The sequence below is a fragment of the Oncorhynchus nerka genome, linkage group LG11 (assembly GCF_034236695.1).
Source record: "Oncorhynchus nerka isolate Pitt River linkage group LG11, Oner_Uvic_2.0, whole genome shotgun sequence".
NCBI lineage: Eukaryota > Metazoa > Chordata > Actinopteri > Salmoniformes > Salmonidae > Oncorhynchus > Oncorhynchus nerka.
Window position 1 is genome coordinate 25,069,385 of NC_088406.1, and position 17,711 is coordinate 25,087,095.

The window sequence follows — 17,711 nt, forward strand, 5'->3', positions numbered from 1 at the left end:
TATAGTATGTACACACTACAGAGGGGGAGATAGACAGTATTACAGTATGTACACACTACAGAGAGAGAGAGATAGACAGTACTACAGTATGTACACACTACAGAGAGAGTTAGACAGTACTACAGTATGTACACACTACAGAGGGGGAAATAGACAGTACTACATTATGTACACACTACAGAGGGGGAGATAGACAGTACTACAGTATGTACACACTACAGAGGGGGAGATAGACAGTACTACAGTATGTACACACTACAGAGGGGGAAATAGACAGTACTACAGTATGTACACACTACAGAGAGGGAAATAGACAGTACTACAGTATGTACACACTACAGAGGGGAAGATAGACAGTACTACAGTATGTACACACTACAGAGAGGGAAATAGACAGTACTACAGTATGTACACACTACAGAGAGGGAAATAGACAGTACTACAGTATGTACACACTGCAGAGAGGGAAATAGACAGTACTACCGTATGTACACAATACAGAGGGGGAAATAGACAGTACTACAGTATGTACACAATACAGAGAGGGAAATAGACAGTACTACAGTATGTACACACTACAGAGGGGGAGATAGACAGTACTACAGTATGTACACACTACAGAGGGGGAAATAGACAGTACTACAGTATGTACACACTACAGAGGGGGAAATAGACAGTACTACAGTATGTACACACTACAGAGGGGGAGATAGACAGTACTACAGTATGTACACACTACAGAGGGGGAAATAGACAGTACTACAGTATGTACACACTACAGAGGGGGAAATAGACAGTACTACAGTATGTACACACTACAGAGGGGAAGATAGACAGTACTACAGTATGTACACACTACAGAGAGGGAAATAGACAGTACTATAGTATGTACACACTACAGAGGGGAAGATAGACAGTACTACAGTATGTACACACTACAGAGAGGGAAATAGACAGTACTACAGTATGTACACACTACAGATAGAGACCGTTAAACAGTACTACAGTATGTACACACTACAGAGGGTTAAAAAGTGCCATATGCAACAGTACTGCAGTATATACATAATGATACAGCTCAGACCTGAATAAGCTCACATACTGTAGTGTTTCATAGTAGATCGTTTGTTTGTTTTTGTGTTAATACCAACAAAGATACGTCAAATAAAAATACATTGAAATGAAATGTTATGTCTCATCTGCTACAGGTTTAGACTAACATTGAAATGCTTACGTAGGGGACCTTCCCAACAAATACAGAAAAAGAGAAATGATAGAAAAATAATAACACAAGGAATAAATACACAATGAGCAAAGATAAGTTGTCTAAAAGAACTGTGGGAAGGGTAGCTTATAGATCCTTACCGTGGTGATTGATGATTGAATAATGTCCAGCATCCATTCTCTTGTTTATTTTGATGTCGTTGTCATTGTTTTTTGTTACATATCCATCTCTCCGCAGTTGTGCACAGTTGTGCTCAAATAAATCCCATACTCCTTTGCTCTCATTTTTACGTTCAGGAAACAAATACACAGTAAGAATCCAACTGGTCCAAACAGCTGTCTGTCAAAGAACAAAAAGCAATAATCAGACCCTGGGGGGCGGGCTGTAATCCAGAGAGGCTGATGAAAGATGATCCAAATAAAATGTTTTAGGAGGGGTGAGATGTTGGTTTGGGAGGACAAGGGGTAGCAATGCACCTCTTTAGATCAAAGACATTCTGAGAAAATGCTCAATGTCCTGAGGGCAACAAAACAGCCCAATCTGGGAAAAACAAGACCAGAACAGAGCAAAAACACAGATCCCACTTCCCCTCCCTCCTGAATCCCTCCCTTAACCTCTCAGATTCAGAACATCAGTGTTTATCTCGAGGTTGGAATCCTCCATGTTGTTGTTAGAACGGATCCAGCTGAGAAAGACAATGGAGGGTATGGCAGCGAGTCACAGAGAACAATTCATACATACACAACTTAACACAATTACTGCTCTGGAGGTATTCCAGAAAGAACGTTCCAGAAACATGACTTCTGCCCAGAGGAGCGATCCCCTCTGAATTCCTTCCAGACCGGTGAAGGCACTCCAGTTGGCCTCTCAGAAAAGCTTTCCGTCCGTCCTATTCCCAGCGCCGCTCAGACAGAAAAATATCCCGTTCTCAATAGAGTCTAACGTCTGACAAAAAGTGCAATTTTTTCCCACTTTTCTTCTTCTTCTTTTAAATCCAATTTAAAGTGCATGGATGAGGTAAACAATTTTATCGTTCATTTGTCTTTTGATATTTAATTTTTTATTATCGTAAGAAATGAAGTCATTTCCTTCTTGTGGATCAGACCGGAACCATTCTGCCTTGTATCTGTTGCATTTGGGAGAGCATTCCCTGGACACTGGTCAGGATCTTATTCTGGTGTGCAGCTGAGGAGATTCCAATTCGGCCCATGTCCCTGTTATAACAAGAGGAGGAAAGAAAACATTAGGAACCAAGACAAACTATGACAGCTTCCTGATTCATGTGACAAATTTAACATCCTCTCTAGGTGTCAACCCGGCCTAATATAAATTAGTTAAAAAAGTCAGACAGGTCTCTCCTGGATGCATAAATGCTGAGTAAACCAAGCATAACTCACTCCTGTGTCATATGAACCACAGCCTCTGGGGTGGTGTATCCTGCTGCGGTGAAGTTGTCACTGTATCTCTCCATGCCGATGGCCTGCAGCCAGTCCTCCACAGAGCCCAGTGCCGAGGCCACCTCCGGGCTGACCGGCTCCAGGAGGGTGGTGCTGGGTCTGGATACCGTGCAGGATGGAGGGGGATACGGTCAGTCTACATCCAGACAATTTCCACTATATTAAAGCACCGGTACCTAAACCTTTCAGTTGTCCAACCCACCTAAATCTTTCAAGAGTTTTCTTTTGACCCTCCAAATATATATATATATATTTTTTAAATAACTACCATCTTTACCCATTGACCGAAATGATTAAGCCTCAACCCACAACCTGTATTAAACTACCTAAGCCACCATTTTGAGAAACTGTTGTCAAACGACTTGGCAGTAAGAAACTGATGGATTAGAATGGCACTGCTCTTGTTTCTTACATCACCTCACCTGTCACTCAGACATAACTGCAACACCTGAACAACCAGTTAAATCAAGACCTGAGGAGGAGGGAGAGACACGGTGCCCCCTGGCCTCAAGGGCAGTGATGTTTTTCATCATTTGACGTTAGCTTATCACAGGGGCCAGGCGTGTGAACTACCCTAAGGCTTTGAAAAAGGAACTGTAATTCTTCAGCATCTCTTCTTTCTGTCTGTCCCCCCTCTCTCTCTCTCTCTCTCTCTCTCTCTCCCACACACATCTTTTTTTCTTATGGAATCAGAAAGTTAGTCAAACTAAGCACTAGCATGCGTCCCATCTCCATTTGTCCTCCAAGACAGAAGCCAAATAAAACACAGTTCCTCCCGGGTGTCACCAACACAGTTAGTTAATCGTTATTTAAAGAGAAAACATTAACAACACACACTGTGGCTTTAACCTCATACTGCTTCTCCTCTAGCATGCAAATATTCATCATGACTCTTGTCCTTCTTTCAGGCACACCAACAGAGAACTACATTTCCCCTCTCCTTTTCCATCCCTCCGTCCCTAGCTTCACAATGATGTCTGCCATCAAATATTTACCCAGGGCCGGTGCAGCTGAGGGACTGAGCACGCTCACTACAGTCCCGCTCCACTGCTCCCCTCCTCCATAATTGACCAGGTGTTGGCTAAGAGGCTTGGGCTGCAGGGTTCAAGCACCACTTTGGCCTGGCTGGGGGGGCTGGGGTCTATTGGGGGTAGTCTGGGTGAGGTGGGGGAGCTGTGGGGTAATACACAGGCCCCTGCTTCGTTGTGAATGTCATTGTGAAACATACTGTGGTGGTTTGGGGGTCTTTCTCCACCTCTACCACCCTGAGCCATGGAACCAGCATGTGGATTTGAAATGTTGCTAGGGACCCCAAGACCTCAACCACTCCCCCACCCCTGTATACTCTGCAGAACATTTCCCCTTCTTTAACTGTAAAAGCTGTTTATTGGATTCAGTTCCACTAATTACTCCTCTAGGACTCTCTCTCCCCCTCTCCCTCCCTCTCTCTCTCTCTCTCTCTCCCTCTCTCCCTCTCCCTCCCTCCCTCTCTCTCTCTCTCTCTCTCTCCCTCCCTCCCTCTCTCTCTCTCTCTCCCTCCCTCCCTCCCTCCCTCTCTCTCTCTCTCTCTCTCTCTCTCTCTCTCTCTCCCTCCCTCTCTCTCTCTCTCTCTCTCTATCTCTCTCTCTCCCTCTCTCCCTCTCTCTCTCTGTGTTAAAGTGGAAAATACTTTCCTCCCCGACTAGCTCTAGGTCTGTAAACACACGTCCTCCTAGGAGTAACGGCTCCTATTTACATTATTTTTTTAATAACATACAGCTAGCTACCATTGTAATTCTCAACTCTATTAGAACACATACTTCATTTTACAAGGTGTACCGTTCAGTTAATGTTCTATGGGAGTGTATAAAACAGTACTGACTACACACATTACAATAATTGTGAATAAACCAGGAAATCCCTGTCTCACCGTGTGGTCTCTCCTCCAGTCCTCTTCAGGCTGTTGGGGTTCCGGATCAGTTTGTCCAGCATGTTGACGATCTGGCCAAACTTGGGCCTATCGCCCCTCTCCCTCTGCCAGCAGTCCAGCATCAGCTGGTGCAATGCCACGGGGCAGTCCATAGGTGGGGGCAGCCTGTACCCCTCATCTATGGCCTTGATCACCTTGGGGGAGAGGGTTAATGGTAGACTGTGAGCTAGATTACTCAGCCATCTTAAAATCACACTGTAATGATGATGTTATTATAATTGAATAATAGGATGGAATCAGGAAAATTGTACAGCTGTAATTGCACAGATACTATTTGTTATTATGACATAACATAATCATTATTTGACGATTTAAACCTGAATCTGTTCTCATTGTAGACTTACATCCTGGTTACTCATGTCCCAATATGGCCGCTCTCCGTATGACATCACTTCCCACATGACAATGCCGTAGCTCCACACGTCGCTGGCCGAGGTGAACTTTCTGTAGGCGATGGCCTCTGGGGCTGTCCAGCGAATGGGGATCTTCCCTCCCTGTGATTGTCAGGTAACAAGGTGTTAGTATCACTCATACTGTACCAAAAACATAGATCTACATACAAAAATAAAAACATCTAAAAATGCTGACAGGTAGATAGACATACTGAAATTACAGCCAGACTCTCTTACCCTGGTGGTGTAAGCAGGCTCGGGGTCGTCCTCCAGGACTCGTGACATGCCGAAGTCAGACACCTTACACACCAGGTTGCTGTTGACCAGGATGTTGCGTGCGGCCAGGTCTCTGTGGACGTAGCTCATGTCAGACAGGTACTTCATGCCCGACGCGATGCCACGCAAGATGCCCACCAGCTGGATCACTGTGAAACGCCCGTCATTCTTCTAGAGAACCAAACAAACAAAGAAATTCATGTTAGATCATGTTTGTATGCAGTCTACTGGCAGGATGTGATGATGATTGTAGATAGTAAGTCATCAGAATCTTGATGATGTTGCTTGTTTGACATTCATTACGAGGATAACGGCCGTAATAGTCCGAGTTCTGAACATATGTAAGCAGACACATACCACACACACATGACTTACCCTCAGAAATGCATCCAGCGAGCCATTCTCCATGTACTCTGTGATAATCATCACTGGTTTACCTGAAGAAAAAAAGAGAGAGAGAGAGTGAGAGAGAATGAAAGGCAGATGATTATGGAGGTAAATGACGCACATCACAGCACAGCAGGAGAGCAGTGGTTCTCAGGAGAGTGTGTGTGTGTGTGTGTGTGTGTGTGTGTGTGTGTGTGTGTGTGTGTGTGTGTGTGTGTGTGTGTGTGTGTGTGTGTGTGTGTGTGTGGTATACCATTCGTCTCAGTCCTGTAGTGATTTAATTAGTTCAGTGTAAGTGTGTCCTCGTGGCTCCCACTTACTCAACAACACAGAGAAGGATCTCTACTGTAACATAACACCCCCCCCCCCCCACACACACACAATCTAGTATACTAATGAGCAAAGGCAAGAAATGGTCTCTTCAGAATGTATTCACCCCGCTAGACTTTTTACACATTTTGTTGTGTTACAGCCTGAATTGAAATGTATTAAATATAGCTATAAAAACATGTCACTGGCCTACACACAATATCCCTGTCACGACTTCCGCCGAAGTCGGTCCCTCTCCTTGTTCGGGCAGGGTCCCGCGGTCGACGTTACCGGCCTTCTAGCCATCACCGATCCACTTTTCATTTTCCATTTGTTTTGTCTTTGTTTTCTACACACCTGGTTTCAATTCCCCCATTACATGTTCATTATTTAACCCTCTGGTTTCCCCCATGTTTGTGTGCGTGTTTGTTCTATTGTTCAGGCTGTTACTGACGGCTGGTATTTTGTTGCCAGGTTTCGTTATTATGCCAGTTTATTTTGTGGTACTGGTATTGTTCCGCACCATAGTATTGTGTTTATACTGGTGTTATCTTGTATTAAATACCTTGTCCACACATCTCAGCTCTCCTGCGCCTGACTCCTTTCACCAGTTACTCACAGCCTTGACAACCCCTTCATTTCAAAGTGGAATTATGTTTTTAGAAATGTTTACAAATAAAAATTGAAAAGCTGAAATGTGTTGAGTCAATACGTATTCTACCCGTGAAATGTGTTGAGTCAATAAGTATTCTACCCTTGAAATGTCTTGAGTCAATACGTAATCTACCCCTGCAATGTGTTGAGTCAATAAGTATTCTACCCCTGAAATGTCTTGAGTCAATAAGTATTCTACCCCTGCAATGTGTTGAGTCAATAAGTATTCTACCCCTGCAATGTCTTGAGTCAATAAGTATTCAACCCCTGAAATGTCTTGAGTCAATAGGTATTCAACCCCTGAAATGTCTTGAGTCAATAAGTATTCTACCCCTGCAATGTCTTGAGTCAATAAGTATTCAACCCCTGCAATGTCTTGAGTCAATAAGTATTCAACCCCTGAAATGTCTTGAGTCAATAGGTATTCAACCCCTGAAATGTCTTGAGTCAATAAGTATTCTACCCCTGCAATGTCTTGAGTCAATAAGTATTCAACCCCTGAAATGTCTTGAGTCAATAATTATTCTACCCCTGCAATGTCTTGAGTCAATAAGTATTCAACCCCTGAAATGTGTTGAGTCAATAAGTATTCTACCCCTGCAATGTCTTGAGTCAATAAGTATTCAACCCCTGAAATGTCTTGAGTCAATACGTATTCTACCCCTGAAATGTCTTGAGTCAATACGTATTCTACCCCTGCAATGTCTTGAGTCAATAAGTATTCAACCCCTGAAATGTCTTGAGTCAATAAGTATTCAACCCCTGAAATGTCTTGAGTCAATACGTATTCAACCCCTGAAATGTCTTGAGTCAATACGTATTCTACCCCTGCAATGTCTTGAGTCAATAGGTATTCAACCCCTGAAATGTCTTGAGTCAATACGTATTCTACCCCTGCAATGTCTTGAGTCAATAGGTATTCTACCCCTGAAATGTCTTGAGTCAATACGTATTCTACCCCTGCAATGTCTTGAGTCAATAGGTATTCAACCCCTGAAATGTCTTGAGTCAATACGTATTCTACCCCTGCAATGTCTTGAGTCAATAGGTATTCTACCCCTGAAATGTCTTGAGTCAATACGTATTCTACCCCTGAAATGTCTTGAATGTCTTGAAATGTCTTGAGTCAATAGGTATTCTACCCCTGAAATGTCTTGAGTCAATACGTATTCTACCCCTGCAATGTCTTGAGTCAATAGGTATTCTACCCCTGAAATGTCTTGAGTCAATACGTATTCTACCCCTGAAATGTCTTGAGTCAATAGGTATTCTACCCCTGAAATGTCTTGAGTCAATAAGTATTCAACCCCTTTGCCATTGAAAGCCTAAATACGTTCAGGAGTGTAAATGTGCTTAACAAGTCACATAATAAGTTGCATGGACTCTCTGTGTGCAATAATAGTGTTTAACATGATTTTTTAATGACTATCTCATCTCTGTAACCGACACATACAATTATCTGTCAGGTCCCTCAGTCCAGTAGTGAATTTCAAACACAGATTCAAACACAAAGACCAGGGAGGTTTCCAATGCCTCACAAAGAAGGGCACCTATTGGTAGATTGGTAAAAAATTTAAAAAAGAAGAAGAAAAAAGCTAACAGACAATATAATATCCCTTTGAAGATGGTGAAGTTATTAATGACACTTTGGATGGTGTATCAATACACCCAGTCACTACAAAGATACAGGCATCCTTCCTAACTCAGTTGCCGGAGAGGAAGGAAACCACTCAGGGATTTCACCATGAGCCCAATGGTGACTTTAAAACAGTTACAGAGTTTAATGGCTGTGATAGGAGAAAACTGAGGATGGATCAACAACACCGTAGTTACTCCACAATGCTAACCTTATTGACAAGTGAGTGAAAAGAAGGAAGCCTGTACAGAATACAAATATTCCAAAACATGCATCCTGTCTGCAACAAGGCACTAAAGTAAAACTGAAAAAAATGTGGCAAAGCAATTCACTTTTTGTCCTGAATAGAAAGTGTTGTATTGGATTTGCCCCAAACATAAATAACACATTGCCACTCTCCATTTTTTCAAGCATGATGGTGGCTGCATCATGTTATGGATATGCTTGTAAATGTTAAGGACTGGGGAGGTTTTATGGATAAAAAATAAACGGAATGAAGCTAAGCACAAGCAAAATCCTAGAGGAAAACCTGATTCAATCTGTTTTCCACCAGACACTGGGAGATGAATTCACCTTTCAGCTGGACAATAACCTAAAACACAAGGCCAAATCTACACTGGAGTTGCTAACGAAGACAACAGTGAATATTCCTGAGTGGCCGAATTACAGTTTTTACTTAAATCTACTTGAAAATCTATGGCAAGACCTGAAAATGGTTGTGTAGCAAATGATAAACAACTAATTTGACAGAGTTTGAAGAATTTAAAAAAGAATGGCCAAATGTTGCACAACCCAGGTGTGGAAAGCTCTTGGAGATTTACCCAGAAAGACTCTGCTGTAATCGCTGACAACGGTGCTTCTACAAATAATTGACGCAGGGGTGTGAATACTTACGTAAATGAGATATTTCTGTATTTCATTTTCAATTGTGCTAAAAATGTCTAAAAACATGTTTTCACTTTGTCATTATGGGGTATTGTATGTAGGTTGGTGAGAAAAAAATATTTCCTCCATTTTGAATTCAAGGTGTGAATACTTTCTGAAGGCACTGTACATACACACACAATCTTTATTCATCTATGACAATCTGTCTATTTATGTCCTTCACCATTATCTCTGTTCCTTTCCCACTTTTATGCCAACTTTCTGTACATTCTGTCACTCTCCACATTCTCTCTCCCTTTCTTTCCCCCACACTTTCTATTATTCCATGTCATTCTCCATCCCTGCCACTCCTTTCTGCCCTCTCTGCCCTTCCTCTCTCTCTCGCTCTCTCTCTCTCTCTCTCTCTCTCTCTCGGGGGAGCATCTGTCTCTTTATTTCAGCAGGAGGGAGATTCCCTGGTGGTTCTGTGATGGTTTGCGTGTCTTTGTGTGGCTCTGGGAGGTAGAGAGGAGGAGGTGGAGAGGGGGGAGAGATGTGTGATTCATCCCATAGCTCTAGCAAGATGGCAACTGCCTAACCAGCCATACAGCAAATACATGGCGAAGAGTTGACTTTTACTTCTAACTCCTCTTGGAATTGTTAGATACTGTGCTATGATTATGATTATTATTTTAAACATGTATACTCACATTTGATTTGTTATCAGAAACTCATTTGCCCACATATTTGAGAGTTATTGGAGTGTTTCCTAGTTATTAGTGTCTAGTTCCACTGAGTCAAGTAGTTAGTAGTTTCAGGGTCTGAAGGTGAAGTTCTCCCACTCTGCAGTAGACTGGTTCGATTGCCAAGAGGCTGTCAGTCACGGCTCTGTGTGGTGCGTGATTGGCACTCCATGACTTACAGGGCTATAGCAACGCCCCAAAGAGGAAGTGGAGTTCAACTTGAGAGGGGAGCCTCTTTGTCAACCATCTTTGTGCTGTTTTGTTCTCCTCTGCTGCCCCCGGGCCGCGGCTGATTGACAGCTCCCTAACTAAGTCTGAGGAGCGTCTGACCTACGACCCCCATCTCGCCCCTTCTCAGCCCCTCCCTCGTCCTCTCAGCCTATTTGCATGCTAATGTCTTGTTTACTGAATACGTCCCGCCGCCTTTGGCAATGAACTCTGGGCAAGGGCCCCGCCAATAAGCTGATTATCACCTGTCCAAAAATTCCTAGGGAGGGTAGAGGATAACATATAGACAATGTTTGGAGAACGTTGAGGTAACATTAGGGGAACGTTATTAAAAAGAGCTGACGTCGGTGGGAGAACACAAAGAGGCCTGCTACTAACTCTCACTGGATCGTATTGTACTTGTTTTTATAAAAGGACCATTTCTAATTTAGCAGTGCTTACATAATGTAAATGTGGGAATTTAAATGTATCACATCCTAAAGGAAAGCTGGGAATCCTTAAAGTATTAACGATTGACGATGGACGGCCAGGGTTTTTAATTATGTCAGAGTGACACTAAGAAAAAAAAAATGGCTAAGATGAGAGGCTATGCTGCCTCAACTCTGAGTCTCTGATGTTAGTCTATTTATGTATTTAGTGCGTATTTAGACTTCATCAATAATGAATAAGACTTAATTGGCCTCTTGGACAGGCAGTGCTGCCGTACTGAGGCGAGATAGAAGTCCCTTTTAACTAGATTGGAATAGGGAGGGGGAAAAGTGCAATTCAAATAATGGATTCTTAATAGATTCCACCGACACACTCAAGTGTGAAGGACTAATTGCAGAGAAACGGGTGTCAAGCTTTTTGTCATTACAAAGATGGGAGTAAGGGGAGAGGGAAGGAGAGGAAAATTAGATGCAGTCCTCTCCTCTCAAACGGTTTCTGTTTCCAGTCTGGTATCTCATTTACTCGTTCTCTACATCTCTCTCTACATCTCTCTCTACATCTCTCTCTCAGTGTCTGCTTCTCTTTCAGCCTCCCCTTTCCTTTCTCAATCTTTCTCCCCCTATTCCCCTCTCCTTCTCTCCTTCTATCTCCTTCACGCTCCCTCTCACATTTATTGTTCTCCTCTCTATTTTTCAATCACATCCTGTCTCTCCTTCTCATCTCCTATGTCTTTCCTCCCTTTATCTCTGATTCCTCTCTCTCTTTCTCTCTCTCTCTCTCTCTCTCTCTGAGGGCTGTGCAGATTGAATGGCTGACTGTGATTGGTCTATTCACCTAGAGAGGAGGACATATAGGGCTGGCTGTTCTGTCACAATGCATTAAACCAGTCTCTCCATCTATCCAGGCAACGTAACTGGGAATCTGAGGTTACACTCACACACACATGTACCTAATCAAAGGTGAACAGACACACATTCATAGTAAAAGACATGAAGAATACAATTCTAAACCAGTAGGAACATCAATAGAAACTCTCTCTCTCAAACACCTATACAACGCACTACGAACTGAACGCCCAACTAGTTTCCCACACGTACACCCCCCCATCCCCCAATACACTCTAAACAACAAGGGGTGAAGGGGTAAGAAGCCAGCGTCTGGTGTGGCAGCAGTACAGGGTCTGTCCTGCAGATACGGTATCACTCTCTAACCCCAAACACATTTACAGCTGACACTATGATTAATGAGCTAGTTGCAGCGCAGGACACATTAACCCTGTAGCCGACCTGGACCAGACCTGTTCCATCTGGACTCCAACCACCTGGGGATTCCCAGGATGGGAGCCATGTCCAGACCCACACCACCGCTACCCATGGCTCTCTGGGTAACAGGGCTGGGATGGGTCTTTATCTGAGCTTGTCCCTTTCAGGTTCTCTCTCCTCATAGTTTATGTTGACCATAGGGAAAATATAGAGTATATGATTGCTTTCTCTATTATAAGATCCACAATATTTTGATTTACTCACATTTATTTAAATTCTACCTTTCAAAAATCCTCTGATTAGGATCCTACTTACACTTGGTGACCACTCCCTCCAGGTGAATGATGTTTGGATGGTCGAATTGGCCCATGATGCTAGCCTCAGACAGGAAGTCCCGCCTCTGCTTGTCGGTGTATCCCGCCTTCAGGGTTTTAATGGCCACACAAATCTCCCTCTTCCCTGGCATTTTCAGACGACCGCTGCACACCTCCCCAAACTCACCTGGAACACACACATACACACAACTTATTATAAAACACACGTCTTATCAAACTCACCTGGAACACACACATACACACAACTTATTATAAAACACACGTCTTATCAAACTCACCTGGAACACCACATACACACAACTATAAAACACACAAACTCACCTGGAACACACACATACACACAACTTATTATAAAACACACGTCTTATCAAACTCACCTGGAACACACACATACACACAACTTATTATAAAACACACGTCTTATCAAACTCACCTGGAACACACACATACACACAACTTATTATAAAACACACGTCTTATCAAACTCACCTGGAACACACACATACACACAACTTATTATAAAACACACGTCTTATCAAACTCACCTGGAACACACACATACACACAACTTATTATAAAACACACGTCTTATCAAACTCACAAGAAAATACATACTCAATATTTTCAACATGGTGAAGAAAACACCTGAAACCACACTTATTTCTAGGGAAGGGAACAGGTGGTGGTGGGAAAGGGGGCTGTACTCGACCCCCTGTGATCCCCAATCCCTCCTTCTCAGTCGAGCAGAAAGAGAGCAAGAGAGAGGGGAAATGGCTATTGATTATTTTCTATTATTTGGTTTATGGGCTGACTTTTTCCACTGGCAGACAAGGGAAAGCAGGAACATTACATTTTCCCTCCCAAGTCATTTTATTGTCTATTGACCCAATGAGTCGGGCCAAATATTACCAGTCTGACAGACGGTCATGTTGACATAGTAAAAGTATGTGCAATGGTAAGACCAGTCCGTACCGATGCCAATGACTTTCTCAATCTTGATACAGGAAGCGTCGATCTCCTTGGCAAACTCTCGGACAGCCTGGTTGGGGTCCTCGTAGGTGAAGGGGTCTACGTATATCCTCACTCCTGAGAGAAAGGAGGAGGGAAAGGGACGGTTAATGCATTCTGACCAGCAGAGCCCCATCTGTTCTTCATTTTCCCCATGCTGTGGGCCATACTGCCTTCCTCTCTTCTCCTTGATCCTTTAATTCCTCAACTTCTACATTACAACATCTCTCCATCCAATGTCTCTGTTAGATTGATGTAATCACTCTTATTTCATCAGAGTTAATGGCGTCTAAAATAATATGAAAGTGTTTGTCTTGTCAATAGGTTTTGACTGGAGAATACTATGGTAAATGTTATACGGCAGTACTTTTGGAATCCACATTTCATCCACACTGTTATTACAAACATAACTGCTTTTATTACTCTATTAACCAACTGCGTCATTCTTTCAGAGGCTCTTTTTTCAGTGTCGCTCATCAGTGAACGTTGATACCAGCGTAGGATGAGCACAGTGAGTGGTCTACCTTGGTGAAGGTGTTTCTCTTCATCAGCATCCTGCTTGGCCTTACTGTACTTACTCCTTCTGGGGAGAAAAACAACATGGCCGACGTGGTTAGCTAGGTTCAGCAGCACGGAGCAAGTCCATGGTGTTATTCTTGAGGTTGTCTAAGGCCACCAGATGTGCAGAACAATGTTGGACTAATGACTTTTAAACATGACAATGTGCCTCGCTTGTCCTTTTAATGACTGTTAAACAGCTCTGTGAGCCACGCTGAGCGATACCCACCCACTCCTCCCCCGCACGATGGTCAAGACACAATGACAGACAGTTACCGTCAATGAATATGAATCAAAGACGGCCACCTGCTTGGCTGGAAGAGCCCCAATCACACACACATGTGCGCACAAACACACAAATATCCCCCTTCTCCTTCGCCCACACACTCTCTCTCTCATACATATAGAAGTGTCCAATCACACAGGAGCGCACACACACCCACAAACAGTGGCCAGTAAAAGACAGAGCGTGGTTAAAGCGTGAAGAGAGAGACCCCATCTGCATGTAATCCCATCTGTGTGTCACTGCTTTGTTCTGCTCTACTGCTCGCTGGTTAACACCCTCTGATTGGGTCACTGCAAATCCACCTGCTGCCTCCTTCTCTCTCACTTTTTCTCTCTTCTTCTACACCTCCCTCTCTCTCACTCTCTCTCTCTATCTCTCCTACTCTCTCACTGTCTCTCTCACTCTCCATCTCCCCACAGGTCACAGAATCTAACTACCACCCCATATTACAGCCACAGAGAGAGATAGAGGGATAGAGGTGGAGGGAGGAGAGGGGGAGAGAGGAAAGAGGTGATGGAGTGGGAGAAGAGGAGCGGGGGTCACTGATTACATCTCTTCAACTGTCACACCGTCAATCATGTCTCAGGTGTGGCTACACATCACTCACTGGGGCTGTGTGTGTGTGTGTGTGTGTGTGTGTGTGTGTGTGTGTGTGTGTGTGTGTGTGTGTGTGTGTGTGTGTGTGTGTGTGTGTGTGTGTGTGTGCATGTGTGCACCTATCGTCGTCGTGTGACAGACACTTATTCGAGCCTGCCAAGCAGCTGCCAAGCAAGACATTCTCATCACGGAGGCAAGATGGAGAGACAGAAAACGGAGAGAGAGAGAGAGAGAGAGAGAGAGAGAGCGAGAGAGAGAGAGAGAGAGAGAGAGAGAGAGAGAGAGAGAGAGAGAGAGGATGAGAGTCTCACCTCCTGCTGATGACGAAGGCACTGATGAGTATGAGGAGGAGAACAACACTGCCCACCACAGACACCAGCAACACTGTGGAGTTAGTCCCATCTCCGATGATAGGAGCTGGAACTGAATATGAGAGGAAGAGCGGGAGGGAGAGAAAGAAGAAAGAGGAGAAGAGAGAGGAATACAAATAAATAGAGAGAGTGAGGAGACAGGTAGAGAGAGAGAGAGAGAGAGAGAGAGAGAGAGAGAGAGAGAGAGAGAGAGAGAGAGAGAGAGAGAGAGAGAGAGAGAGAAAAAAGGGAGAGGTAGTGAGAGAAAGAGAGAGAGAAAAATGAGCGGTTAAGAGAGAGAAAGAGAGAGAAAAATGAGAGGTAGAGAAAGAAAGAGAGAGAAAAAGGAGAGGTAGAGAAAGAAAGAGAGAGAAAAAGGAGAGGTAGAGAAAGAAAGAGAGAGAAAAAGGAGAGGTAGAGAGAGAAAGAGAGAGAAAAGGAGAGGTAGAGAAAGAAAGAAAAAGAGAGGTAGAAAAGGAGAGAGAAAAGGAGAGAAAAAGAAAGAGAGAGAAAAAGGAGAGGTAGAGAAAGAAAGAGAGAGAAAAAGGAGAGGTAGAGAAAGAAAGAGAGAGAAAAAGGAGAGGTAGAGAAAGAAAGAGAGAGAAAAAGGAGAGGTAGAGAGAGGGAAAGAGTGGGTGGACAGACACAGAGCAATGTCAATATCATTCAGTCTAATCAGGTCCCGAGATGTAAAACCTACAGTAGTTCTATTTGCCATCGTCATTGACCTCCTCTTCCTTCCTCTCTCCCTCCATGTGTGGCCCATTAGTCCTTCTCCCTATCCTCCATTTTAGGAGTCCCCATAAAGTATTGTGTTTCTCAGAGGCCCATTGAGACACAATGCAGTGCCATTCAACCGAGCAAAGAGCTGTGTGCTTCAGTGTGTCATTACCATATGCCACTATCTCCATCTGCATCACAAGGAGACACCCGTGTCTAGAGGACAGAACAGATGTCCTCCTGCCCACATGACAGGGGCAATCAGATGACACAGGGCCTCTGATTGGAGGTCAGGACTGTTCATAACAGTCAATAATATATAATATATACTTGAGTTTGAATATATATATATATAATATACTAAAACAGGTGATATCAGTATGTGACATAATGTCTATATCATTCATGTTCCAACATGTTAGAAGCTGTGACAAAGATGTAGGTGGGTAGCATGTGCTAAAACAGAACACATGTTGACACTTGCTCTGTGTCACAATGACATCATCACAGTGATTTGTGCGATGCTGTCAAGGTAGCGCTCCACTTACCAGAGTTGGTCATGAACTCGAAAGGAGCGCTGAACTCTCCGTAGCCGGCGGCGGTGCGAGCGCGCACATGGAACACATAGGAGGTCAGAGGGGTCAGGCCCTTGATGTCGGTGTTCCTGGACGACGTCTTGATAATGCGATAACTCCTCTCATTCTGGTCCTGAAGGAGAGACAGAGGGATGAAAAGAGTTGAGGTGGTTTTCCTGGCATGTCAAAGGTTCTTACTTTAGCTTCGTCAGAGGCTACAGTGTCAGGTTGTCACCTTTTCACTGCTCAGAAAAAAAAAGATTTCTCAACCTGTCAGGTTCAATGTTATTTTAAAGCCTGAGCGGAACAAAACTGCATTTCCCAGGGAACTGCATTTCCCAGAGAATTGCATTTCCCAGAGAACTACATTTCCCACCTCACCTTCTCGTAGTATTTGACCTCGTACTCCAGGATGACCCCGTTGGCTTTCTCAGGCTGCTGCCAGGCCAGGGAGATGGTGTGTCTGGTGATGTCCTTGGCCTGGATCGAGTTGACGGGAGACGGTGCTAGGGACAGAAAGAAATGACAAAAAGAGAGAGATTTTAGCCGTTTATTTTTTTATTGAACCTTTATTTAACTAGGCAAGTCAGTTAAGAACAAATTCTTAATTACAATGAAGACCTACTCCGGCCAAACCCCAACGACGCTGGGCCAATTGTGAGCTGCCCTATGGGACTCCCACTCACGGCTGGATGTGATACAGCCTGGATTTAAACCAGGGACTGTAGTGACGCCTCTCGCACTGAGATGCAGTGCCTTAGACTGCTGCGCCACTCGGGAGCCACTCGCCACTCGGGAGCATTGACCTTTCCTGCCTTGTTGTTTTGACCTTCTGAGCCACTAAGTCTGTTTCTTTCCTATTGCTCTTTCTGAGAAAGTCACCATACCATGCAATCAACTCCACCTGCCGTTTAGCTTGGCTCCCAGTCAAAGGGATTAGGTGTGTACGGCTAATAGCTACGGCTACAGTGCTACAGCTACGGAGTCCAATGGTGAAGCTCTATTGCTAAGCCAAATGGTTAGAATACATCAAAACAAACCTTCCCAATGCCTACAGCTAGTTTTAGATCCATTTCCCTCCACACAGCAGACACTCCAAGCTAAGGACTATCTCACTTCCTGTCCCGCAAATTCCAAAGATTCTCTGGTCACCCTGGGAAACCACTGCGTTGCTATGACATCTCCCCTGCTCCCTTGATGTTGCTGCTCTGTCTTCTAGCCAATCAATAGTTTTTTATTAAAAGTAGGCAGAGGTCAATGTCTAAAGGCCATTCTGCAGTAGCCCATAATGAGACAGTATTTCAACCAGCTGCTCTGTCTGTGTTCCCCCTTCAACGTCTGCAGGTTAAAACACAGATGACAGCTCACACTCACTCCCTCCCAACTCGCTCCAAAAGTCAAGCCTCTATCTCAGAGACTGACAACACACACATTTTGTCAGAGTCAGACAC

The 17,711-nt window shown here is 43.9% G+C and overlaps 1 protein-coding gene across 1 annotated transcript in view; it reads right to left on the reverse strand.

Moving 5' to 3' along the window:
* Window positions 1–17,711, reverse strand: part of LOC115127399 (ephrin type-A receptor 4-like) — a 110,200-nt gene that overhangs the window by 9,812 nt on the left and 82,677 nt on the right. The window contains exons 6-17 of the mRNA XM_065024321.1: window positions 16,642–16,766; window positions 16,234–16,393; window positions 14,927–15,038; window positions 13,699–13,757; window positions 13,139–13,252; window positions 12,147–12,332; window positions 5,695–5,756; window positions 5,281–5,490; window positions 4,996–5,145; window positions 4,592–4,785; window positions 2,623–2,781; window positions 1,366–2,439 (exon numbers count right to left, since the gene is read on the reverse strand). Of these exons, the coding sequence (XP_064880393.1) occupies window positions 2,325–2,439; window positions 2,623–2,781; window positions 4,592–4,785; window positions 4,996–5,145; window positions 5,281–5,490; window positions 5,695–5,756; window positions 12,147–12,332; window positions 13,139–13,252; window positions 13,699–13,757; window positions 14,927–15,038; window positions 16,234–16,393; window positions 16,642–16,766 (1,646 nt within the window). The 3' untranslated portion in view covers window positions 1,366–2,324. The remainder of the gene's footprint in view (window positions 1–1,365; window positions 2,440–2,622; window positions 2,782–4,591; window positions 4,786–4,995; window positions 5,146–5,280; window positions 5,491–5,694; window positions 5,757–12,146; window positions 12,333–13,138; window positions 13,253–13,698; window positions 13,758–14,926; window positions 15,039–16,233; window positions 16,394–16,641; window positions 16,767–17,711) is intronic.